This window comes from Phaethon aethereus (assembly GCF_964289735.1).
Source record: "Phaethon aethereus genome assembly, chromosome: 1".
NCBI lineage: Eukaryota > Metazoa > Chordata > Aves > Phaethontiformes > Phaethontidae > Phaethon > Phaethon aethereus.
The window spans coordinates 124212627-124238693 of NC_138575.1; the positions used below are offsets into that span (position 1 = coordinate 124212627).

A 26067-nucleotide genomic window follows, 5' to 3' on the forward strand; every position below is an offset into this window, starting at 1 on the left:
CACCTACATTTTCTTCCCTCCCATTCTCCCTAAAAAGGCAGGACTGTACCTACTGTAGTCAATAATTGTGACTTCCATCACAGGTGCCCCTGCCTCTGTACACCATAAACTATCGCTTGAGGAGCTATGGAAGAGGGGCAGGGAACCCTGCCCAGACTCTCATGGCCTGTTTCTTCTGATATACGGCTCCAGGAAATGGAGAATGACACAGACTGAACAAGTATCTTTGGCTCAGAGGACTCTTGGTGCTGAGTACCTTCTTGGTACTTGGAGCCTTGAGCCCGCTGAGCATGGAAGGTCGGGTATGACTGACAGGACTGCTGGATGTGATCTTTACAGATACACCTGACGAAACATATTTGCATGCTTCAACTATCCCCAAAGCCAGTTCTCCTGGGGCCACGCTCATGGTAAAGTAGAAACACAAGCGATGGAAAACCCTGTTCGTGTGTGTAGGGGACCAGCCGAAAGGCTCCAGTTGAATTTGATGACACTCTTGCTTCTGGATGAGCCTGTCCTTCTCCCTGCAAGTGACCCTCTTGGGGGTCTCAGCAGAGTACTCTCAGTGTGGAGGCTGGTCTGGAGGAGCGTTGATGCATGCCACTGTTGCACAGCACAAACTGTCGTTGGTACCCGGCGCTGCCCATTTTAAGGCGTTCTCAAGGAAAGCACTAGCTGGTCCTCCAGAGTCCATACCGCCAGCCTTGGTGGCCACAGGTCCCCGCTGGTGGCCCCAGGGTGGCTGCAGAGAGTGCAGAAGTAGACTCCAACATCTCCATGGCCTATGGAGAGCGGAGGGCTGCGAGCCCACAGCTGCTGTGCCTTGGGGGCTGCGCTCCACAACCAAGGGCACGCTCTCCCCAAACCCTCTGGGAGGTAGGAGAGAAAACACCCAACACTCACGGCTCCGGCTGTGGCTGGGCAGGGCCGATGCGAGAGGCCAGCCATCATCTGGAGGGTCAGTGGACCCTCAGCAGGAGCCCTGTTCGTCACCCCGGGGCGGGCCTGCCGCCCCACGAGGCGGGCCCCCTCACCGGGCAGGCCCCAGCACAGCCGCGGGAGCGCGGCGGGGCGCGTCGCCGCCAGCCCTCGGGCCTCGCACCGGGTAGCGGGAGGCGGTGCCCATCGGCGGGGCGGGGCGGAGCGGGGCGGGGCGGGGCCCGCCCGGGGGACGCCAGAGCCGGGCCGGAGCCGCCGCGGGAGGGAGCAGGTGGCCGGTGCGGGGCAGCGCCATGGCGGAGAGATACGATGTGGTCGTGGTCGGGGGCGGCATCTCAGGTGGGTCCGGCGGCCCGGGGCGGGGGGTATCCTGTCAGCCTCTGAGGCGCCGAGCCCGGCCAGCCGGCCGGCCGCTCGCCGGGCAGGGTGGTGGCCCCCGGGGCGCAGCCTGCTCCGGCGCCGTCGCCCAGCGCCCCGCATAGCCGCTGGCCCGCAGGACTGGGGGGAGGCGGCGGGGGCGGTGGCGGGGGAGCGGCTGCGCCGGTGCTCGCCTCCGCCTCGGCCTGAGCGGGTCTGCTCCGGGAAGCCCGAGGTGCGAGCCATCCCCAGCAGCTCGGTGAGGCTGGCTGAGTCCCCGTTATTCAGGCTGAATGCCACACAGAGTCATTAAGGTTGGAAAAGACACATGGTGCAGGCAGTATTTTAGCATTTGTCATTTCACATTTTAGCATTTGTCATTTTAGCATTTAATTTTTTTTTATGGTTTTTTTTCCACCCCCCCGGGTTCTTCCACTGTCCAGCGCTGGCACCCCCTCAACCTGTGTAATTCTTACTGGAGCCTCTGGAAGTTTTGGGCAGGCGAGGCTACCCTCTGCACTGAGTCCAGGGGTGTAATGCAGAGGCCCTCAGTCACGCATAGCTAATTTAAATCTTGGGGTGCCTTCTGTTTAGAGCACGTAGAAGCATAAAGGAAAAATGCCTGAAATCAGCTGGACCGTTTAGTAAGTTTCTAGTTTCTCATTCAGCACAGATGCAGATTTGGGAGCATGAGCACTCCATCAGAAATGAACAGCAGGCCTGGAAACCTTCTTGAAGTGAGTGGCCATCTGCTGTTTTTAACCTAATCCTGGCTAGAAGACCTCTGTGCCTGCCCAGAGTGAATCTCTCTCTTATGTGTTTTGTTCCTAGATACGCATGCCAAATAAATTGTGTATGTGCAGTAGAATTTTTTTTCTGTGCTTCTGACATATCAAACAGTTGCTTTTTGGCCTGTTAGCACTGGGAGGTGTGCAGTGTGATAGCTCCTGTGCTGTATGTTAATCTCAGTGCATAATGAGTATGCGTACATCCACAGATCCAAGTAGTAGCTCTTGCCAAACTGCAAAGAAATTACTCAAGATGTGCTACAAAACATGATTTCGTTCATCCTTGTTTTACATGGCTTTTAATTTCCACTATTCATTTATATTTAATTCTAGATGTCTGTTTAATCATTATATTAAGGTGTACAGCGTGCAATTTGAACGATATATAAAATGCAGTGAACAAAATCATTGACATTATTTCCTAAGAACGATTCTCTGATAACAAACCGCTGAATAGTTATTGAACATTTCAAGTATGTTTATTCAATTAGCAAAAATTAACCATTGCTTCTCTATAAAGCACAGCTGATTCTGAATACAGTGTTATGGCTAATTTTAAACTTACACAGTGTTTCACAGTGGAAGTCGATTACAGGAAAATTAACAAGTGGTAACTGTCTCTTCATGCCTTTGACACAAAAACATTTCCAGTGCCATGTTTTTGCACAATAGTAGTGCTACAAGTTCCCTCTATTAAGTGAATTGGAGTGAAAGAGTTAGTGTAACAGCTTTTAATATGCCCTTGTTTTTCACAGTTGCCATGGGAATATTTTCATGGCAGGCCTGCACAGCCCACGTATGTTTTTCTGAAAGAGCAGTTGGAACAGAGCAGCAGTGCTATGCTCTATTAAATGGTGTACTTTGCTTTTTGCTACCTGCAGACAGCAGCAAGTGGTGAGGGGTGTAAGGAACGAACCAGTTTTTTATTTACTTCTTTTTACACCAAAGCACTCTGGTTTCATGCTGTAACAACTCTTCTCCTGTCCGCAAACAGAGTCTGGAAAAACATACATGCACAAAAATTACTAATGACTAAGCATGTCTCTTGAGTTACTTTCCTTTAGCTGCTGTGCACCACTCCCGATTCACCTCTGTCTTCTGCCCTACACGCCTCTCTAAAACATTGACCTTGCAGCCAGGTGATGAAGCTGCGGTTTTATACCTCCTTGCTCTGATTAAAAACTCCTGCTGATGTGCCAGACTGTATCGGAGATCTGTCCACTGGAGGATGAAGTATATGACTTTTAAAATGGGTCTCTCCTTGGAGTCCAGGTTTGTTATTCCTCCAGATTTGATGTGCGTTCCTTCAGGAAGTCACTGTTTTTGAGGTGCAGCCGACTGAGACTCTACGGTTACTGCCTGTTGGTGAGGAAGGTATCGGTGCACAGCTTTAAGAAAGCGGAAAGCTGTCCTAACGTTCAATTGTGCTTGAGTAGCAGCTGCTACAGCCCTAAGCAAAGCAGGTAACCACAGAAGAAATGAAGAGTTGCTGTGCCGATGTAAGGATGCGAACAAACGTGTTGCAGAGGTGCCACTCAACTATCTCTTTTCTATTTATTTATTTAGCTTAATGCTAGCTGTCCCTTTGCAGTGCTCCAGCCGTCTTTGGCAGCAGTTCTGCCTATCTTTTTATCCAGATTTAATTAGTAGGGTCTAAAGTTTAAAGAGTAAAAAAACTTGGTAAAGGAATAGCAGTGCAGAGGCCTTCACAGCCCTGGCAGTCACTGTTCTCCTCTGAAGGGGCTGATGTTTTATCTGAAGATACCACTTCCTTCCTTTGCTGTCTTTTATTGCAAGTTTGTTGAAAAGCAAAGAATAAAACTAAAGAACTGGCTATTTTGATTGTTATGTAATGAAAATCTATTAAAAAATTAGTTGTCAATAATTTCTTTTAAGTCTAAAAAAGGTCTGTGGTTTCTCTGAAGATTTCAGATGAACTCAGTATGGTTCATGACAGTGAAGACCTTTGAGGAACAAGAGGATTTACTAAGGAGTAGATTCTGTTCTATGGGTAAAACTTCTGCTGAAGTCTTTGAAATTTTTCTGAATGGTATAGATTAAAAAGGAATATTTTAAAATACAATTTCCCAATGTAAAAATGCATGTATGAAAATGCTTAGCCACACACTGTGTGTAGTATGCTTGGTGCTAAAGAATATTGAGATCAGAAATATAAAAGGTCCTCATAGAGCTGGAACTTGTATCCTGACAGGTTCTTCTGTTTGCTCAGAGCTGTCTCTTTTTCTTTGAAGGGCTCCTTAAGCATGAGGATGAAAACAACTATGAGAAAACTATGAGGTTGTGTCATCAAACTTGCTTATCTTCTTAATTGAAACACCGATGACAGAAAATTTCTTAAAATCAAATATTGGAATCTGTTCAGAGGTTTCATTTAAAAACTTCCTCCACATGTTTTCAAAAGTGCCTTCCTGTCTCTGCTTTTGCCACGGGGACCTCTTTCCTTTCTTTGTTTTCAAAGAAGTTGTCAAAGTTTATCCTAATGTTATGCCCATCCTACTTAAGAAAATGCTTCTCTTATATTTCTGGTGCACAGATTTTACAATCAAAATGAGATTAAGTGATTATTTTTTTTTCCCCTGAAAGGTGAAGCCTTTTCTTAATTATGGTGAATGTTATTTGAAGTATGCTTAGTGTTTTCCTGTTCACAAGTGATCTATTATGTTCCTGTAAGTTTAGAACCAAAACTTACTGTAAGATAAAATATTTTTGTTGAAACATTAGGTTTTTAAAATATTTAGATACCTATTCTTGTGTTACTGAGATACCACTGTGCTCTGTACTCTTCTTCTTAAGCCTTGCTTTGTATTTATATGACAATCTAATACACTGTATAATTACAGTAGCTCTCACTGCATCTGTGAGCAAGTTTCAAATTACTTAAAAACAAAACCCCCAAAAAATCAAAAACAGATCAGGTGTTTTGGGGGATATTATCTGTAGATGTTCAATCTGTTCTAAAATACAGTGAAGCAGAGGGCAAAATTCTTTTTGAAAACGAAACTGGGACATGTTATAAGAAAAGTATATACGACATGCATAACCTCCACTGGTTACTTGTTTCTCTTTGCTCTCTGGTAGTATCGTAATACTCTTCCTTTGAAAAGATAGTTTGCCAAATGAGATGCTATTTTTGGAGAACATTACTAGTCTAGCAGTCCTATACTCGGTGCCCGTTTGGAGAGGAAAAAGTGCCAGACCAAAACAAGATGCAGGCACAGATGAAATAGCATTGCATGATGAAGTGGAACGGATCCATCCGTGGGAGGACTGTGACCCTCTCCGAGGGATACCGCCCTCTCTGGGATGCACTGGGGCAAAGGGAAACCGGATCCTTTCCCGCTCAGTTGACAATGATGAAGCTTTTCGTTCACGTTTTCAGTTGTCCGTCTCTGTATTTGCCATCAGGGGGTTCTTCCTTTCGTACTCAACTACTCTCGTGACTACTGCAAAGGAGTATGAGGCAGTTAGGTGGAGCCTGCCATTTGACTTCTAGATTTTTCACAAAAAAAACTGGCAATACACAGTAAACAGGACAGAAAGCAGTTGCGTAATGTTGTGAAATAGTTTGGTAGCCTAGGCAGCAGGGACAGCCCTTGTAATTCATTGACTGATACCTCCTAATTGGTCTGAAAGTTGATTTAATAAGAAGCTTTCCAATCTACTTGCAGGAGCCATCTCGTCTCCCAAGGCTCAGTGTGATGCATCATTAAGGAAATAAGCTTATTTAACCACTATGAAAGGGTGGTATTAGGGAAAATTCATTCAGTCTGTTCAGCAAAATGTGAAAACCACTCTGGAAGGGGCAAAAGAAGGTAAGTTAGGATGGCAAAACTTTGGGCAAGGGATTCCTGGGTAGCTATTATGGAAATAACTGGTGGAGAATCCAAGTTTGTGTGTAACAGCTGATGTTAGGCTTACAAACTGCAAAGTCCACAGGATTTTCCTATCAGTACTGCTGAATTGCGTATTTTTTTGACAAACAAGATTAGACACAGGAGAGGCTGAAAGTTCATTGTAAGAAAGTTCAGTGCATTGGTTACTTGGACAACCACCTGTCGTGGTGCTTTTAGTTCATTACATTTGTCAGTCTAGTCTAGCACTCCACTAGAACCTAATCATGTTGCAGGTGATGGTGAGTATTCATCTGCACGAGTGTATTGGTTTGGATCAAGTGCGTACCTTGAGCAAATGTCCTGATTGACCCTACTTATTGCTCTACGGTGTGCACCACAGAGCAGCACAGAGCATATGCATTGGATTACTTTTTGCACAAGACCGAGTGGGAGGACAGGCTCTAGGAGCTCACCTTTTGGGCTTCAGCCCCTAATGGGGTGTTCGACCTGTAGGATCATAAAAGAGGTAGTGTGAAATAAAGGCCCTCTCATGCATATAGTATGGATACTGGGTATGTAGGGTACAACTGTTTTACTCTGTGGGTCTTCTGCTGCTCTTCACTAGTGGCTGATGTAGACACTGCAGACTTGCTGTCTTGGGGTACTTTTAGTTTTGGATATCAAAGGTAGTAGCATTGAAAGAGTAAGCATTTCAGTTTTGTGCTCTTCTTCCATGAAGACACAGTTAAAAATAATTTACTTGGTCATCCTGACCACAGATGTGCATCCTCTGTCTCCATCCTCTATGTCGTCTCCTTGCCTACTTTTTTTTCTTTATTTAATTTCTTCTAGCATCAAGAGATTGCCAAAAGATCACATTCTGTGTACTTGTGAATTTTGATTTGCTCATTTCACTCCTTGGCACCATCAAGGATAGAAGTAGTTTTGAAGACAAGCGATTCAGCGTGCTTCCCTGCCCCGTAGTGACTGACCATCGTGTGAGCCTCCGGCAAATAGCAAAATGTCAGTCACCACAGTGATACACGTCTGCATCAGCCGCTGGTATCTGCAGTCCCAGAGGCTCTGAGGAGCAGCCCACCGCTCTGGCTCCATCTTGGGAGTGTTCAGGCTGTCTAACATGATCTCAGGGGTATGCGAGGACTTAAGGGTAACTGGCGAGTGGAGGTAGTCTTATCAAAAGGTGAAGTGTGGCAAAAAGCTAAGCAGGCATGCTTGTACTGCCAAAGTAGGCAGCCTGGGCACTGTGGGCTTACACAGCGTTCATAGTCTCAGAGGGAAACTTCTAGCGCTCCTTGTAGCATCATAAACCAGCAGAGAATTTGCTCTATATTTACATATCTTGCACAGCAGCTAATGACAATGAATTAGGTCTTATGCATAACTTAGTCAACTGAGAAGGCTTTTCTTCTTCAGAAGCTACTATTCTGTATGTAAGCAATCTGGGTGATTTTGGCATGTTTCCTACTGGCACCATTTCCTTCTCTATAGCACAGCAGACAACTGTAGTTAAGTAGTTCTTTTATTTGAAGATAAAAAGCTATATTGTCTCACTGCCCCTTCCCAGAACAGGAGTCGCTTGCCTTTGTGTTTTGTCTCAGTTCTGTAGCAGCTACTTTACAGAGTGCACTGATACAATAGTGAAGTTTACTATGGTTATAAAAGTTTGCTGAGCAATGCCATAGTGGACTGAAGACATACCTTTGGTTTTCCTTTACAGAGAATGTGTCTTGATGCACTTACAAAGCTCTCAGTTATGTTACTCAAATCAGTCATCATTCACAGAATCATAGAGTCATAGAATAGTCTGGGTTGGAAGGGACACTTTAAGGCCATCTAGTCCAACCCCTCTGCAATGAGCAGGGACATCTTCAACCAGATCTGTTTGCTCAGAGCCCCATCCAACCTGACCTTGAATGTTGCCAGGGATGGGGCATCTACCACCCCTCTGGGCAACCTGTGCCAGTGTTTCACCACCCTCATGGTGAAAAATTTCTTCCTTATATCTAGTCTAAATCTACCATCTTCTAGCTTAAAACCGTTACCCCTTGTCCTGTCGCTACAGGCTCTGCTAAAAAGTCTGCCCCCATCTTTCTTATAGGCCCCCTTGAAGTACTGAAAGGCTGCAAGAAGGTCTCCCTGGAGCCTTCTCTTCTCTAGTCTGGACAACCCAAATCTCTCAGCCTGTCCCTACAGGAGAGGTGTTCCACCCCTCTGATCATTTTTGTGGCCCTCCTCCTCTTGAACCTGCTCCAACAGGTCCATGTCTTTCCTGTGCTGAGGACTCCAGAGCTTCAATCAGGCTTCAATTTCTTGAGGAAATTCCATTCATCTCATTCCAGTTTCAATCACTTAATTTTTATATAGCAATTTTTGAACTTAACACGATTTTACTTCTGGGCTCATAACCTATTTAATGCTTGTAAAGTTATGTCAGATATTAAGGTCCTTGCTGCCTTGTGAGATGGTTTGTCAAAATGTGATCATTCATCTAATTGGCTAGCTTTATTTCCTTATGGGCTGATTTGTGTCTAAGGCTTACGATTTTGTGATACTGTATGATCCTTGTTTAAAGTTTTTGGTTTTTCTCATTTCTGTGGTCAATGAGAGTGCACTAGAGCACGTTGGTATTTAAGCCATGGATATCTAGTATTCTTTTAAGTAACCCACCCATGCACTTGTATTTTGCATAACCTTTTCTGTCCTGTCAGTCTTCTGTTCAAACAGCTTGCTTACAACTTGTTTAACTTAACATTTAACTTAATGTCAGTGTGCAGTCTCTTAGAAACTGTATTTGCTCCACTAAGAGTTATGACCAGTATTTGGGGCTGGAGTGCTGTAAGCAAACAGAAAGAGGAAAGGCCATCAATATCTCCGTTGTGGAGACCCTGAGTTCTGGATAAGTTAGCAAAAAAGGAGATGCTGCAAAGTGCCTGTCAAGCCACAGTGGAGTTGCATTGACTTAGTCAAGAGACAGTGATGTTAGTTATGGGAAGAGCAGGCTTCCAAGGAGAAAGAGTGAAATATTTTCAGGGACAAAGCTGCCCAAGGGAATTCAACCCATCCGTTTCTTCTTTCCCATCTCTTCTCTCCCCGTCCTTCTTCGTACTGCCCCCATTGCCAGACAGATGTTCCCACCTCACTAGCAAGTATGTAGGGCTGCTTGTCCCCATGCCACCCACAGCCCCACAGGACTCAGCTGCATGGACTTAGTGTAAGGAGGGATGGGCTCTCGATGGCATCAGGAGCAGCAGCATCTATGGATGGAGAGAAGGAAAATGCTCAAGGAAATGACAGGCGTCAGGACTTTTGTAGGGGGTCTGTGTGTGTTTGTGTAGAAGAAGGGAGGGCAGGGGACAGAATGGGGGAACACCAAAGTGCAGACTATCCCCAGAAGAACAGGTAGTCCAGTCTAGAAAGTTGGAGACCTCACAGGCTACTTCTGGTAACTGGTGTATATAGCAAAATATGTCAGATGCACTAATTTTTAACACTGGCTTAACACTGAGGAGTCTGGCTGTGGTTCATTAGAGCTGCTGACACCTTGCAATTGCAAGGTTTAGGTTATGGTGATGACCACTGTTAGGCACTTCATGTTTCAGGTCATTAAAGAATTCCATGAAGTTTTAATTAATTTGAAACCTGTTCATCTTACAAATATTTGTACTTTTCAACTACTTCACGTTTTCCAGTTTCCACTGTATAACTCAACTGGGAGTGAGGGTGGTGGGGAGGAAAAATGCCTTTGTAGCCTCCTGCCTCCCAGCCAGCTGGTCTTTAAATTGATGGTATAATTCATATATAAAACATTGAATGCAGTCTGTTCGCTTGACTGCACGTGGCAACAGCTGATCAAACAGCCAGTTCATACTATGCATCATGATTACCTGGATAGCTTGCTTATAAACTTGCATCCTGTTTGCTTGAGTGATAGATCTGTGTTTGAATGCATTAAATCTTGGAGCAAGACACATCTTCTGTTCCAAAACCCAAATTTTTTATGAGGCTAGCTTGTCCAGAGGCTCAGTGAGTTATGCTAAATAGTGGGCACAAATGACGAAAGAGTGCAAATTCTTTTATTTTACACCTTAGATACTTCTCTTTTCCTCTCTGCTTCCTTCATCTTTCCCCCCCCCACCCCGTGCATTGTATCAGAATGGTACAAATCTAATGGTAGCATTTTTTTCTTTCATAACACTGATGTTTTTATGAGCTGTTTGGCTCAAACTTTCTCCTGCCTGCACTTAGAGATGGAGGAAAGACTTCTTACTCAGTTGTTCCCTTTTGGGCTTCTCTGGATGACATCTGAGTTAGCCAGGGATTGGTTTGTCCTGAGCTGGCCGTCAAGAAATGAAGTGATCTTTTGGGGCTATCAGCAAAGAGTGGGCTGGCATGTAGAGTGGTTATGTAGGGTGCTCGGAAATGGTGGCGTTCGTCTTCATTTTTCAGTTGTTCAAATAGATAAAATGTTCACAAATCTTTGTAAGCTTTGCAAGCTAGCAGTATCTAGCCTGCATGTGCCTGTGGGTATACACTTACCTACTGTGTGCTGTCACGATGACAGGAATTTCCAGAGAGTCGCTGGGGCATAGCTTGGTGGATATTCAAAAGTGACACTGAGATACGCTCAATATAAATCCATAATTATTAGGTGCAACTTGGTGAAAATCTGAAGCTTGTTTTCACCAAACTTCTTGGTGAAAAGCTGAAGATCAAAGAAAACGTGAAACAAAATGGGTAGCCACGGAATGAGGGTATGGTGGCTCTGCTGGGGGCTTTGCTAGCTGCCATGAGAAGTGAGCTTCTGTAGGTGGGTGCCTGTGAGTCACCAGATACTGAGAAATCTGTGAAATTACATGTTATTCTTTAGTGTCAAGATATGAGAATGATAGTCTGTTTATTTTTTAAGTTCACATTGTCTATGTGATCATGTATTTTGAGCATTTGCTTTTCTCAGGGGACTTAAAAAAAATGAATTCTTTGCTTGAGAACATGCAAGACTTAGTGAAACAGATAAACATTTCTCTTCTGAGGCAATTGCTGCATAATTTTGCAAAATTTTCCAGCTGTAGCTTAGTCTTTTTTTTTTTTTTCCCCGCATTGCTGTGTATGGAAGTCAAAACTCTTTTTCAGTGTAAATCTGGCTGGCATTTTATTTGCTTGTATATCTCTTTGTAATAGTAATGCCTAAAAGGATGCTTTTAGTAAACTACCCCTATAGTGCTTCAGCCAGTTGATTATGCTAAGCTTTGTTTGTTCCAATGCTATGGTACGTTTGTTGTAGTGCTTTCTTGTCTTTCAGTTCTCTTTATCTCCTTTGTTTCTTCCTTCTGTCTGTTGTCTTCTGAGGCAGCCTAGGTTGTAAACTAGCAGAAAGGGATGACCTAAGCCAAAGGAGGCCCTAGGATTGAAAGTGTGAGATAATACTGCAGTACAGATGATAATAATAATAATGCAATTAACTTTAATTCTTCAGTATCTCCTGGGGCCATAACAAAGGACATGCAGAATATGGGGTGTTTGGTTTTTTTTTTTTACCTGACTGGAGCCTAGAAACAGACTCTTCCTTTCCAAGTGTGAGGTGGACATTGAGTAGGTATACTGATCCATGTGTAACACGTGACAATGAAATACTGAGTAAATGATTGATACTAGAAATATTTATCCTTTGAAATGCTGGAATGCCCAGGTTTTTTCTATCTAAAGTTTCATTAGAAACTTCAGTTTAAAAATGCAGTGGAAACTAAAGGGAAGCCCTGGGCAAGGGCGGAACAGCTGTGGCTTCAGGTCTTGAGCCTGGGCACCACTGCACTGAAGGCATTGGGTTTCCACCCAAATGCAACAAGCTGTCTTTATGCTTGGCAGGGCTTGAGCTTAAGGCACCACCACTTTGTGTGTCTCACTCATAACTGCCGGGGCTCTGTGTCTCTTAACCAGATGTGATGCCTGGGACAGATGTAGACTGAATGTTTTTAACGTTGGTTTTAAGAACTCTATTTAATAGATACTGCTCCCTGCGCCATGGATGAATCATCTAGGAGCACTGCCAGGGAGAAGAGATTGCAGAAAGTTGGGACTAGAGCTGGTGTTTACGTAAAGTCACATTAACCCATGGGGATGCTCATACTGACCTTAGTGACAAGGTTACAGAACCAGCTCTCAGACAGAAAAATTCATTGCCTTGGCTAGACAATGAAATGCTAACAGAAATAAATTATATTTGCTAATAGAGTGCGGTATCCTAGGGAGAAATGTTATGTCCTCAGTACAAATATTTTAAGTAAACATACGTTTTAAGCAGATAGGCAGATTGATAATGTCTTTTTTTGCTCCTTGGGGTTTCTGAAACTGTAATTTTATTATTTTTTAAGTTCGCTGATGTTGTAGGTGAGTGATATTCATTGTAATGGCATTCATTGCTGCACAGTGATACAGCTTAGGAAGAGAGAATATCTCCCCCTGTGGTCAAAATACTTGCATCAAAAAAGAGTTGCTTTGATACCTTTCACCGGACAGTTCAGCATGTGAAGGTAACGCATTGAGAATAACCAAGAGTGCCAATTTACAGATATCTGGCTCTACCATGGGTTTAGGTTCTGAACTGTAAGTTTTGTATATTTCTTCAGTGAGATTGAGTCAGATATCTAAAGCACCTTTGTAAAAGTGGCCCAAATTAGAGAAGTTAAAAGGTTACCTTTACCCCGAAAGCATATGGATGTAGGTGAGGGGCTAGGTTAATAAAATGTGTCGTCGGGTTGCAGTATCTTGTCCTTGTAGCTTTTCAGAAGTACTGTCACCTAGACAACTCTTGGAGCAGTACGGATGCTGTGTACCTCGTCTTGCAAAGGACTAAGAAAGCAATGAAGCAGGAGAACTGACTATTGCTCATGCTTACTGTTTTTGATAGCAGCGTGCCAGCCTAATGTGGACTGAGTTTCAGGCGGTGTGTTCCTAGCTATCTCTCTTGTAGCGCTCCTGTTACAATTCTGAGCATGTCCCTTGAATTTATAAAGGGATAGTGCTCTTCACAAGGGCAAAATCCCTTGACCTTTCCATAATGTGAGGAAAGTTACAAAAATATGTCTGTATCACCTGAAGTCACCCAGACCCTGGGCCAATGTTGGGTTTGCTTTTTTTGTTGTTGTTTTATTTTTTGTTTTGCTTACAATCCTTATCTGTAATGCCTTACAGGCATCATTGTCTCAAGCCATTATTTCAATTAAAACATTTTAGCTGGCTAATGATGAGTGACAGAGGTAAAGGTGACCAGCACCAGGTTCCATCTCTCAGTGGCAGAGCAGTAATCGGATTGTGTTCATTAGAGCAGTCAACACAAACAAAACCAATGCTATTAAATTGCCGTTTCTAACACAGTAATGCAATAAAGAAACTGTGGAAGACTTGAAGGAGAAAACCCACTGGTGCAAAATGGCTGCTTAGCTGCAGGTAAGAACATGCCTTTTCTCTGTTTCTGCCCTCCGTCCCTTCAGTATCGCAGCGGTCCGCAAGCTGTGTTACGCTAACAGCACCAAACTAATGGGATGTTTTCAGGACGTCTTTTAAAAGGAGGTCAGAGAATAAACAAGGTCGAGGTCAGTGTATAAACAAGGAGGGGTTTTATGTGGGTTTTAGAGTAATTAGGCCTAAGCAACAGCAAACAGGATTCTTCCATTAACTGATCTCATTTTTAGATGCTAGGAACTTATGCAGAGGGTATTCCTGGTCAAAGGAGTGTTTTCCTGCTTCCCTCGCAATTTACCTCAGCTGCTTGAAGCATATTCCTCCCTAGTTCTTCCTATTGCCCTAGATCAAACACTGCAACTGTGTTGACCACTGGCGAAGGGGTTCTCAAAAGCTCTTCTGCCGTGTTAAGACAGGTGGATTTTGTTTCACTGGGTACAGTGCAGCAGTTTTGGCCAAACTCATTTATTTGCTGTATATATTTTGTACGTATTTCTGAGCATCAGAGGTGGTAGGTACGCGTTGCTGTATGAAGACATCTAATAGTGACGGTCGTGTTTACCATGTGAACCCACAGCAGCACCAGCTTCTAAAAGTTGTTGTAGGTTTTGGCAGATTTGCTGGTTTTTCTTAACATTTCAGCTACTTCAGGTGCCATGATTTTTGTGAGACTCATCACTTTCATTAAGTAGTTAAATTCCTGGCCCCTTTGGCCAAAATGAGACTTGGACTCAAGATCAAGAAGAATATAAATCTTGAGATTTCTAAAATAACAGCTTCGAGATATTAAATGTCCATAGACAAAGGTGGTCTGACTAATATTTTTGAATACTTTGGTTAAGAAATACTTGAGTTCATTTACCTTAGTGACCTTGAACTCAACTTTTATTTGTTTATATATAATCAATTATGGTATGTTTCGTGCTCTGTTCGTTCACCACCCTGGACCCCGTCAAGGTGCTCCGTGCCTGGCTGCGGTGCTGCGGGCTGCTCTGCCCCTTGGCTCTGGGTGAAGGAGCATCTCTTACCCCATGTCTCCGCTGACAGGAGATCTGATCTGTTTCTGATCTACAGGTACAGTCCATGTTTGTGTGCAGAGCCCCAGTGCCTCTGGCTTCTGTTACAAATGTTAAAACTCCCCTGGGCGGTACTTTGTAAGCGTACCTTTGGTGTCAAAATAAATAAATAAAGAGGAGAGAGAAATATCAGCAAACTTCATGGATCTGAGGAAATCCAGGTGTGAGAGGTGTAAGTTCTGCAGTAAGACCTGCAAGTAAGTACGGTATGATGGCAGCCTTTCTTCATGCTCAACTTATAATTTTAGTTGGAGAGAGAAATTTTTAAGGTTATAAAGTAAACAATTTTGTGACAGCCATCTTAGAAGTTACTAAATGAATGCCAGTGGCTTAGAGGCTCTTTCTTTGCTCCCTATGTGAATTAAAATTTAGAATTTGTAGATGATTTTTATAATTGCATATATGAGAGGAAAGATTTTTTTTTTTTTTTTTTTTTGTTCTTAGAAGGGAGATAATAAATATGGGGGAACATGATAAAGTAGTGAATCAGGAACTGCAGGAACGCCTTCAGAAATAAAGTTTGTTTACACCTTTATAATCTATCCCCCTCCAAGGTGCCCTCCCTGTCCCTCATACACTGCAGCGGAACTGGGTGTAGCCTGAAGGAGAAATAAAATCTTGCTGATGGGCTTGCTGTTACTTATTGGTTGTCTAGCCATCCAGAGAGTGACAGAAGTAGCCTATGAAACAAACAAAAAAAACCCAAATGGAAGAAGACACAAGTATCATTTAGAGAGGTACCAGAGATGCAACTTCCAATCATGTCCTTTCTAGTGAATTTTTGTGGAAAAGCTGAGGTTAAAAGGGTATTTCAGTAAATTTGCTGATTCCAGGCAGAATCAGATGGGTGTTACAAAAGTCCAATCAATTTTTAAAAAAAGTATTTTAAAATGTTTTTCAGATACTCAAATGTGTTTGATTGGAGGGCTTCATTGTAATACATACATAACGCATGGGGGTCAGATGAAAAATGTGACTCTTGTCACATTTGTCAATCCAAATGTGAGTTTGGATTCTGCCCTAGCACAGAAATTTAAGATTTTCTCTTTTAAAAAAATTGTTGAAAAATCTGAATTAGTTGTTCTCTTAATATAAGAAAGCTGTTAACGTTAGAAGTGAGGTTATAATGAAGCTGCTCAATCAAATGCTGCAATTTAAGATGTTTAGCAGGTACAGAGATATCAAACAGGAGAGAACTAAGTTGCAACGGAAGACAAAATAATTATCATGATTACTAGCTTTGAGTAAGCACTGTGTGAATGCAGAGTGCTGCACGATGGAGAAACGCATTTTTTTGTGGCTTGAACTTGCATTATAAAATGCTGGGAGAGGCAATCTCTCACCAGTGTCTCCGAGTGGCTGAGGTTGGGTACCGTGTTGCCATGGTAACAGATGAAGGCTTGCCCAGTTCAGCATCCTCTAAGCACAATGGTGTTTTCAGTGTGGGGCTTCAAATAAGACCTATCATCTTTGCTTCTTTGTTGCTTGCGTTAATTATCTGCCTGTCAATTCTCTGAGCAGAACTGCAGGTGTGGCTGCTTAACCATATGGTTTCTGCCATATATACACACATATGGCGCTCTGTTGCCCCTTGAAGAAAGCTGACCTGCGGTGGAAACTGGGCCCAATTACTGTCCTCTGCGAAGTGGTGGCAAAAGTGGTTGAGCTCTTATGTTGCAGTTCAGGTCAGATTTTGTGGAAATGCTCTTGAGGAGGAGGGGAAGGTGCCACTGGGTGATGCAACATTGTGCACAAAATGGGAGTTAAGACAGCATCAGTCACATTTTTGGATGAACTTTAAATTTAAATGTGGCTGTTGCCTCACTTGTGGAGAATGGGGGCAATATTAAAGAACTGCCTTTTGTTAGTGATGTGCAAGAGAGTGAGAGGTAAGCCAGAGCCAGTGCTGAAACGTGAAACTTGTGAAGGGTTAAACTTCTCGGGAGGAGATCTTACCTCATGTATGACAGAATTTTCCAGGCTTTGCCCCACAGGCTTCCTGCACGCTCTGTTTGCGGCAAACGGAGTATTAAGCACAGAGAGGCAACTCTGACTCTTAACCCAGAAAAGAGGTTGTGGTTTGTAGGAGCTTCCTGCAGCAGTTTTTAGTTTCCGAAAAGCAAACCTCAGCCTTGTGCCCTAATATTCAGGTGCTAGTATTAATTTCCATTTTAATGGTTTTGTTGCTGTTCCTGGTGCCTTATCTGTCCTTGTATCGCTTTGGCGTGGAGCTCTCCCTCCCCAGCATCCAGTCATCTTGCTGTTATTATAGCAACAGTTCAAGAGCCCATTTTGGGTCTTGGGTCCACCTCCAGGGGACAGGGACGGGGTGATGTGGCAGTACTGTGGTTCCAGATGCACGAGATACAACATGACAGTGCGGTATTGACAGGTGGGAGTGTTGCTATTTTTGGTATCCGTGACAGCGGTCTTGCCTTGCCCTGTAGTGTGTGTGCTATGAGACCTAATCTGGTCCTTCACGTGCCGTCTGACCCTCCTGAGCCTCTGCCGTTGCTTCTTCCACCTTTTTCCACGGTTAGGTATTTTGCTGAAGGAGAGGAGGAGCCAGAGTTTGGCTGTGTTCCCTGCCTTTGTCAGCAATTATCCGCATAATTTCTTCAGCAGACTTTGGACCACGATAGAGCTGTCGTGTCGGTGAGAGGAAGGGGAGGACCAACAGCCCTTGAAAATAAGTGGTCTGGTGGTGCTTAGTTTGGGAACCCAGGAGACTGCACCTTCCAGTATGGAGTCAAGCCCCACAGACACGTCCCTCCCCCTACAGAGGTCTGGTCTGCTGGGGGGTGGGCATGGGGCAGCGAGATGTTAACGAGCCTGATCCTCCGCTCAACATTGGTTTGGTTTTTTGTGTTTGCTTCAGGAAAGAGTAAACTGCTACCCATCTCTGACAGGTACATCTGCCAATATATGGGGGGGGAAAGGAGGCGCCTGCCCCAAAGTAAAGAGTCGGGAGTAAATAGGAGGTAGGTGCAATAGGATGGGTGAAGGGTGCGTAAGGGAACAAGGAGGTGGCTCTGGGCTGACCAGCACGAATCAGCTCTCTGGACTCGACTGGAACACAGCCATCCTTTCACAAGCTTCTCTATTCAGCTCTTGGGAATAAACTGCCGTTGTTCCCAGCGGTACTGAAACGTTTATTCATCAGATTCTAATAAAGAAAGTAAAATCTCATCTTCCTTAATCAGTGTTGGTAACTGAATATTATTAATTGATTAATCAATACCTGTTAACATGATAAGCCAACGGAAACCTGCAGTGACAACAGCCTTCAGATTATGTATTCATTCTGTGAATTATTAATAACTACTATTGATCCTCTCCCAACTGATTAAATACTTGTCTTTTTTGAAGAGCAACTTTTTTTTACTTTAACTGGTAAGCTTTATTTATTTAGGAGTTTTGTTGCCTGTTTTTCCTTCAGGAGCAAATATCTTTTTGCAGGTCGTTTGAAGGGGTGGTCCGTGTTTGCATGCTATGACTATTTTCTGTATTTTGTTCTTCCTTGGTATCTTCAAATATTTGTGAGCGTAGTCAAGGCCACTGATCCAGCCACATGTTTTTGCAATATAATTTCCTCAATAAGGAAATATGGAAAAACCTTTATCAGTGTCATTACTGGTTTTCTCACTAACACTTCTGTGAAAACCCAAGATAAATATGCCCATGAAGCTAGAAATAAAAGCAGGACAGTATGAACTTTTAATGGAAACATCTGCAGCTTTTCTTCAGAAAATGTCAAATCCTTTAGATACATAGGTCTCTTCTCTTTTTTCTTTTTTCTTTTCTTTTTTTTTTTTAACAGATGAGGAAACAAAGCGCTTAAGTGATTTAACTAGCACAGTGCAGCAGGTTCATTGCAGTGATGGAGACAGGACCTGGTTCTCCTAATCCCAAGCCACTTGTTGATGACCAGAACGTTCTGTAGCACCTTTAGTAGCTATCATTAATATTCTTTCTCTATCTAGGGCTGCTATATTTACTTCATTATCATTTCATTCAGTCCTGCCATGCTAGCTTCGGCCATCTGTTTTTCCTACCAACGTTTTTGCCGTTTCTTCCATGGCTGCCTTATGCTTTGAACAATCTGCTGTGACAACTTCTCAAAAACTACATGTACTAGGACACAGAGGGGAAACTGCCTTCTGTTGGTGACAAGGCAGAGAGCCAGAAAGGATAGCTAAATTCTGAAGTATGAGTGTGTCTTCTAGCCTGGCCTGTGCTGAAGTTTATTCAACACATCCTATCAGTTCAGGAGGATGATGCAGCCCTCTAGAATATAACTTTTGTTGCCCCACTAGAAATTCACTCACATGTGGCCAAAGAAAGAACCTCAGTTTATACAAATCTCAGGTTGCATGCTGAAGTAAAAGGCAGAGATGGTCTTAAGAAGTTGGGAGGTTGCGGACTGTGTTCCTTCCGCATTGTGCACCCTTTCTAGTTCCCTTCATTCCCATAGCAGCTTGACACACTTGCTGCAGGGCCTGATGCTAATATTTTCCTCTGCAATTATGAGGATTTATGGCATCAAAACTAAAATTTGGTGTTCCCTCCTGTATTGCCATTGCTCCCTCTCTTGGTGTCTCAGCTTCAAGAATTGCAAGATAGAAATAAAAGTCCATGAAGAAAATGGATGAGGAATGAAACAATTTTTTGGGGTAGACATACCCATATTTTTTCTTCTTGTTGCCACACACAAGCACACATTCTGTCTCTTCTGAGTCATGTGTTCTTCAGGAGAAGAAACCTGTGACCTGACTGTGTGGGAACTTTGCTAATGTACTTTAAAATATTCAGATCTGGAAAGCAGACACATACAAGCTTCAGGAAAACGTTTGAGACTTAGGACAGTTCTAACAAAACTTCACTTCCTCCTTTTTTTGTTGGGGTTACAAAAGATTATGTGCTGATGTTAGAAAACTGTTCTCCCAAAGTTCTCTGCCTGGCTGGATGACTATCATAACAGGTGCTGGCTTATGCATCGGAAGAGCTGAGCATGTGGTACAAAAGGTGCTCAACACATGTGAAATTTGACCACAAACTGTTTTGATATGTGGCTTCAGTTCCATTTCATTATTGATTTTTTTTTTTAATTCTATCTCACCCTTCTAGCAAAGCGTTTGAATGAAAAATTCAGGGTTTGAATGGATAGCTATATGAGTGTCTTACATGTCAAGTCACAAAAGCCACGGGGTGTATAGACAGAAGTATTCTTTAATTGTTTTTCTTTTTATCTTTTAGGTCTCTCAGCAGCCAAACTGCTGACTGAATCAGGCTTGAATGTGGTGTTGCTGGAAGCCAATGACAGGGTTGGTGGAAGAACTTTCACCGTAAGGGTAATTATCTCCAAACCTATTTATACTACATATACATGCATATAGTATATACTATACATGTGTATAATTAGGCACATATATTTATACTATACATACATCATACACTATACGAATAGTGTATATAAATGTATTTATTTGTCTTTCCTGCTAGAGGACCTACTTGAGGGAAAATTTCTAGTGCACTAGCAGGTGGGAAACTTCCTGATATTGTATCAGCAAGAGTAGGCAAAGACTGGCGTGATGGTGGGGACAGAATATTTCTGTGTGATCTGCAGGCTCTGGAGTCATCAGTCCTTTCCTCTGGGAAGAACAACATGATTAGCTAAGTTTTAAAACGATTTCCCGGAGAGAGACACTGGAGAAATCTCTGTGAAAAAACACCCATAAAGCCAACCACGCCATGAAGAGCCTTGAGCTGAACCATAACAAGCCCCGTGAGGACTGACGTAGGCTAGAGGAATGGCAGGGGTGGCTGGGAACTAGAACCAGCATGTCTCCCTTCCCTCCTTTACCTTCTGCCCTACCTTGACCTGGGAGACCCCCTCCCACTCTGCTCGTTAGAAAATCTTACTTGTGCTACTTCCTAGTACAGTCTGTTTTGAACGAGTCGTTGGCGAGATGCTTGGCTGACCAAGAACCACACGGATGTCTCTGACTCTGTCCTCCGCTCCCTGCCCGTCAGGCTCTTTCCTCTTGTGCTTGTTAAGGCTGTAATGTAACAACAGGGCAGCTAAGCTGGTTATGAACTTCTTATCTGAGACTCTCAGTAACCACCACATCAGAACACTGCCAAAGAATTGAAGTTTTCCATGGGGAGAGGAATCTTGGCCAAAATGCTCTGGGAGTGTTTCATTTAAAGAATTCCTCTGGATTGCTCTTAACTTGTGTGCTATTTAGAAAGGGCTTATCTTTTTTTAATGCTTTTTTTCCCCCCCTCCCCTCCTTTTTGTGTGTTGTGTGTGATAAACTAGAATAAGCAAGTTAAATATGTGGACCTTGGAGGAGCTTACGTGGGGCCAACACAAAATCGTCTCCTGCGGTTATCTAAAGAGTTAGGAATAGAGACATATAAAGTGAATGAAGTTGAGCGCCTGATACACCATGTCAAGGTAAGATGCTCTCAACCATGCTGCTGTAGACAGGCAAGTTGTAGCGATCTCATTTCTCATTGTTTCCCATCCATGCTACAGTAGAGTATACCTGTTTAAGTATGCATCATCCGGGTTTTTGGAGAACAATAAGTATGTTGGTAATGAAGAACTCATCCAAATTACTATATGCATACACATCTACATGTGTACCCTGCAGACACATCCTGTTAGCTGATGCCTTGGTTCAGATCTGAGCTCGTAGTTAAAAGCTCTCAGAAAGCTTCGTTGTTTATGAACAGTAAAACTGTGACTCTTCTGTACAGGTCAGCTCTCATATACACTGCCCAAGGTGTCTGAAAGTCCCTTTCAGAGGTCCTAGAAGTATCTTCAATCAGGCCGACAGTTTCTCAGGATGGGCTTCCTAAACCAGTGGCAATTATTATCCTAATTGAAAGAAACGTGAGAAGTTAAGTCTGGTTTTGCTGATGGACAAACTAACATGCAGAGTAGTAAAAGGCATTGCAGTAGTAATTGCAAAAGGCTCGGGGAGTCAAACGTTCTTGTGGAGGCAGATCCAAACGTTCTGTTCACGATCTGAAACAGGACAGCGATGGCAAAGCTGTTAAAAAGCCCATGTATTCTCAGTATTTGTAACTATGCTTTCTCCAAAAGAGCATCCTTTCTCCTTTCCTGATATAGAGCAGTGTTGCACTCCCACAGCAGGGAAACTCTCTATGTTAGTCCTGAGGAAATTAACATTGGGTTTCATTATGTGCTTATGAAAAGCCATTGTGCAATGTCTGGCAAAATATTTGTTAGGTAGTAGTTGGAGTTTGATCAAAGGTTAAAGAAAACATTGACAGATTTAAAAACAGCACTAGAGAAAAGGTGTTCTGTCATATGTTTTCCAATATTTTTTCCACTCAATTCTTACAAAAAAAGAAGTGTGTTCTCGAAGTAATTTGCTATGGTGACTGTCCACAATTACTTCTGCTGTGGTAGAACTGATGGTTACATCCACACTGTTCTGTTTCATGTGCCTCTGGCATCATCCTCAAAGCCAAATTTTCTGCTTGTTTACACTATTTAGCCTTCAGAGTCTCCTCAATAACAATAGGAGGTCCTGCCATGAGAGCAGACCTTAACGGTAGAAAACAATTGACATGACCAGTCAGGATGACCAGCTGTTAGGACAGCCTTGCTGTCCTACCATGGGGGCATTCCAAAATGCTGCCAGAAGTCACTGAAGCCAAAGCTGAAGCTGACATGTGGGCCTGATTTATTGTCAGCAGCTAGTCAAGCATGGCTGCTTGTTTGGTAAGCCAGACCCCGTTGTCTTTTAGGATCTCTAGCAATCAGCTTGTGGGGTGATACTGGTATTACTATGCTGGTTGAAGTAGTCTTTTTGTTTTCCAACAGCCTTTTAGAGTGAGGGGAAATGGGGTATGGCACAAAAGTAGAAGTTTGAGCTTTTGCCAGGGACAGTCTGTCTTCCCCTTGACCACAAGTGTCTTATGTAAGTTGCCAGAGGTTGTGCATAGCCTTTTAGTGTCATCTACGGGTACCTTTTAGCCCAGGGTGGTGAGTGCTGGTCTGAGTCAAGGCTCTTGGCTTTCCTCCCTACACAGCACTGACAGGACTTGCTGGCAGTCAGGGACGTATCCCAGGCTGGCAGAGAGGGGCATGCCTTGGCTTTGTCTGTATGTTGGGTGAGGGAAGGGTCTTGAATTGGGACACAAAGGCATTGGAACAGAAGTCCAGAGAATCTATACAGTAGTGTGGCCTGTATCCAGATATCCAGAGGTGGAGGAAGCCACTCTGCTCCTGGAGGCATTCAAGCCATCCAAGCCTGGAGATACGGAGTGCTTGCTACTTTGGTTAATGTCTACATCTGTGCAAACAGATCCCAGGGGAGCTGTGAGGAAGGCTGAGGGCCCAGGCTTCCTCTAGCACTCAAGTGCCTGTGGTAAGACCTACTGAGAAGTGCTCATAAATGACAGGTTATGCCCTTACATATGCCAGGGGGATGGAGCATCCATGGCAATTTGATGCAGGCAAGTGGCTCGGTCTGAGTGCTGGGAGGCACGTGCGAGATCAGCACTGTGCCTTGTGCAGAGCCATGGAAAAAGCTGCCCTGGAAGGGACCCTTGGAGGTTCCTACTCCACCCTAGACTTGGAGCAGTGTCTGCTTCCTTGTTAGGTCGGGCTGCTTGGGGCCATTCCTAGGCAAGTGTTGAAAGTCTCCAAGGGGAGAGATCCCACCTGCTGGCTGAGGTGCTCCCAAGGCATGCTAAGAGCCTGCGGGTTGGATTTGGGCAGAATTTGTAGGCTCAGGCTCCCAATGTGGCTGCCCACAGGAGAGCTCTTGAAGAGAGGAGGAAAGAGAAGTGTGTGCCAGGACTCTCTGGTAGCCAAGCAGGAGTTGGAGAGAGGAGATATTCCACAGACAGTAGCACCTCCTTTGAATCTCCTAATTTAGTTCATTTTAAATCTTTTATTTCCTTCTTGCTTCTGTGTTTATACAACTGTGGAAAAGTATTAACGTAGTTGAATTACTCACAGTTAAATAATTGGAACATGAGCACTATATGGTAGGTATATGCATTGTTGTGTGGCCAAATCCATGTAATAATCTTCAGCCTTTGGCATTTCATGTACCTGTAATAAATTTCTTATAGGTCTCTCCCTTTCAGCCATGTGGCTTGCCCATGCTATCCCTGCGAATGGGCAATGCTCTCGTGTGCTCCCTGAAATCTAAGCGGTACTCTCAAGTCATAGTTTGCAAAACAGATTCCAAAATATACAAAGGTCTGTTGCCCCTGTGTGAACTTGAATTCACATGCTGACCCAAGCTTTGTGACTGTGGCCAAATATAATTAAATTCTGGACCACAAAATTCTCTGAACCGAGAGGGGCAATGGAACCTGAAGGTTTCAATTTTTGTCTCACTACATAATCAGGCATCACAGTGCATCTTGTAAAATCAGCTGCTGTTCTTACATATACCCAAAGGCAAAATCAAGTCTTTCATAGTTAATTAAATTCATTTTAGAGTCTTTTTAATACAAGTAATATATGCAGCTTCTTTGTACTACAAAATGAAAAGAATGCATTTTGTTGATCTTTGGGTGGGTCTTTGCTAATTAGGCTTTACCAACTTGATTGGATTGTGTGGTTTTTTTCCTTCTTAATCTTTTTTAATGTCAGGTTCTATTGTGAGTTTATTTTTGGTCTCACTTATATGGTGTGTGACATCTTCACAGAAACTCCAAATTACATTTTTTGCCCTACCTTTTTTTTTTCTTTCCCTCCACTTGTTAAGCAGCCTTTTTCATGGTCTTTGAAAGGAGATTAGTATGTTCTTTTCATTTCTGTAAACACTGGTTCATCAGCCTTAGTCAGAAAATTAGTATAGCTCTCTAAGTAGTATTTGGTAGGCAAATTGCTGCCCGAACAGCATTGCTTTTCAATAGCGTAACTGAAGTTAGGTTCATAAATCCAGATTTAAGAAGCAAAAGCAGAACTATCTGAGAAGTCATCATCTTCTAACAGTCCTCCCATTGGAGTGATAGGCAGATGGAAAACACTTCTTAAAATAGTATATAATTTTTTTAGTTATACTGTTACACAGTATTTAGCTGCCCAAGAGCTATACCTTAGCTAGGTAGATTTGCAACTTTTGACTGGTGGTGTTTATTTCCTCTTCAAAGTGACAGCTTAAGTCTTAGAAAAACAAAGCAAAGTACATATAGTCCAGGTAATTTTTACCTTTGCCATGTAAAAGGTAAAAGAAGTCCCTGGAAAGAAGTGTTGAAATACGAAAACGTGTCAATTACTGTGAGGGTTTAACGATCAATGTATTTTCTTTGTTAGTTCAAATTGCACTTCACTTCTGTGCAGTCCCAATAGCTGTGCAAACTTCCTGCATTTTAAAACACAAATTTACCAATGTTATCAAATATAACGCAGGTTCCTTTGCTAAGTAAGGTAACTGTGGAACTGGTTTAATCTGCTACCCTAAATCCGTGTAAAGAAACATTTCTTTGTATGACTGGTTTACCAAACTATTATTTTTAGAACTTGATTCTTTCATATACAGTAAGGATGATCTACTCTTTGTCCTGCTGTGGTGACAGCTGAACATCCTCTGATCCCTTTTTCACTGGTGGAGGGCTACAAGACTCCTTACTGGCTCCGTCAGACCAGCAAAGCTTGTTTCTCAAAATACAGTCATTTGTCTGTGGTAGCTCCCCCACTGCCATTGATGCTCCTTGTCATTTTTTTTTCCAGATGTTTTTTCCACCGGAACTTTCTATAGGATAATGCCATGATCCTTCCTGGAATTTCCCCAGATCATAGCATCATTGCTAGAGAGTGGTAGTAACACTAACTCCTTTTCATCTCTGTTGTCTCATTGCAGTAGTGCTAACAGCTGGCTGAGGCAGCTGGCCGTTTTGGCAGTGTGTTGCACCTGAAACATTCCTCATGTGGTTATAATTGAGATAAGTCCTGCTGGCTGTTGCCTTAGCACCAAAAGGCACGCTTGGCATCGTGCACACCCGGGGGGGTCTTCCAGGTTTAAAATGGTGGGTGAAACATGAAACGTTCCCTCCCTTGTCGCCGGACGGGTTCTTGACAGCAACTTGCCAGTACCTGATTGCCTCAGTTAAGCTCCCCGTAAGAGGATGGGTTCTTCGTACTCATCCATCTGCCAGCAGCACTGGCTAGTGGTGTCTGAGTGCAATGCCATGCCCTCGTCAGGTTTAGCACCAGTTTCATACCAGTATATACAGTCGGCATCTCTGGGGAGAACGCTAATGCGAACCCTGTCTGCAGCGCGTCACTGAAGGTGAATATTTAGTCTTATACATGCAATACTTTTAACCAGGACCACAAATCTGCACAAATGTTACCGGGTTACATAGTGATTGACAATAGATCTGCAGAAAAAACCTTTACAGCCCTCTTGGGTGTCATTCATTTACAGCACTATTCTGCTTATTAAAATGCAGTTTGCTGTGGTCTTGTTCATAAATAAAAAGTATGATGGTCATGTTGTATTGGGATTTAATTAGCAGCTGGGTAAGCGACTGCTGTATCTAAAGTTATAGAATTTAGTGGTGTTTCTTCAG

At 43.3% G+C, this 26067-nt stretch overlaps 1 protein-coding gene across 1 annotated transcript in view; it reads left to right on the forward strand.

The window, feature by feature from the left end:
* Window positions 1-801: 801 nt before the first annotated feature.
* Window positions 802-26067, forward strand: part of LOC309415994 (amine oxidase [flavin-containing] B-like) — a gene marked incomplete at its 3' end in the record, with an annotated part of 51721 nt that continues 26455 nt past the window's right edge. Inside the window, exons 1-3 of the mRNA XM_082013732.1 lie at window positions 802-1278; window positions 19750-19844; window positions 20816-20953. Of these exons, the coding sequence (XP_081869858.1) occupies window positions 1233-1278; window positions 19750-19844; window positions 20816-20953 (279 nt within the window). The 5' untranslated portion in view covers window positions 802-1232. The remainder of the gene's footprint in view (window positions 1279-19749; window positions 19845-20815; window positions 20954-26067) is intronic.